The sequence below is a fragment of the Nestor notabilis genome, unplaced genomic scaffold (assembly GCF_000696875.1).
Source record: "Nestor notabilis isolate BGI_N333 unplaced genomic scaffold, ASM69687v1 scaffold21377, whole genome shotgun sequence".
Taxonomy (NCBI): Eukaryota; Metazoa; Chordata; class Aves; order Psittaciformes; family Psittacidae; genus Nestor; species Nestor notabilis.
In genome coordinates, this window is record NW_009935403.1 from 1,941 (window position 1) to 2,209 (window position 269).

Here is a 269-nt window from a genome sequence, read left to right on the forward strand (position 1 = left end):
GGACCTGCCCCCGGCTGTTACCGAAGGGGAGTGGGGCAGGAGGCAGCAGCCCCATGATGAGCTGGTGCAGGGAGGCGTGTGCTGGAGCTGTACTGTGCTCTGGTGAGCAGGAGGAGACACGGAGCCCTTGGTGACGTCCCAGAGCACGCCGACCCGTGAGCTGCAGAACTCGGAAGCAGCTAGTTCCTCTGGCCTGGAGAACGGGACCGGCGAGAGCCTGGCCGAGCCCAGCATCAGCCAGTCTGACTCAGAGGACAAAGAACCCTCCT

General features: G+C 64.7%; 1 protein-coding gene across 1 annotated transcript in view; it reads left to right on the forward strand.

The window, feature by feature from the left end:
* Nucleotides 1–269, forward strand: part of ZNF335 (zinc finger protein 335) — a gene marked incomplete at its 3' end in the record, with an annotated part of 5,896 nt that overhangs the window by 1,663 nt on the left and 3,964 nt on the right. The window contains 1 exon segment of the mRNA XM_010017839.1: nt 111–269. Within this exon segment, the coding sequence (XP_010016141.1) occupies nt 111–269 (159 nt within the window).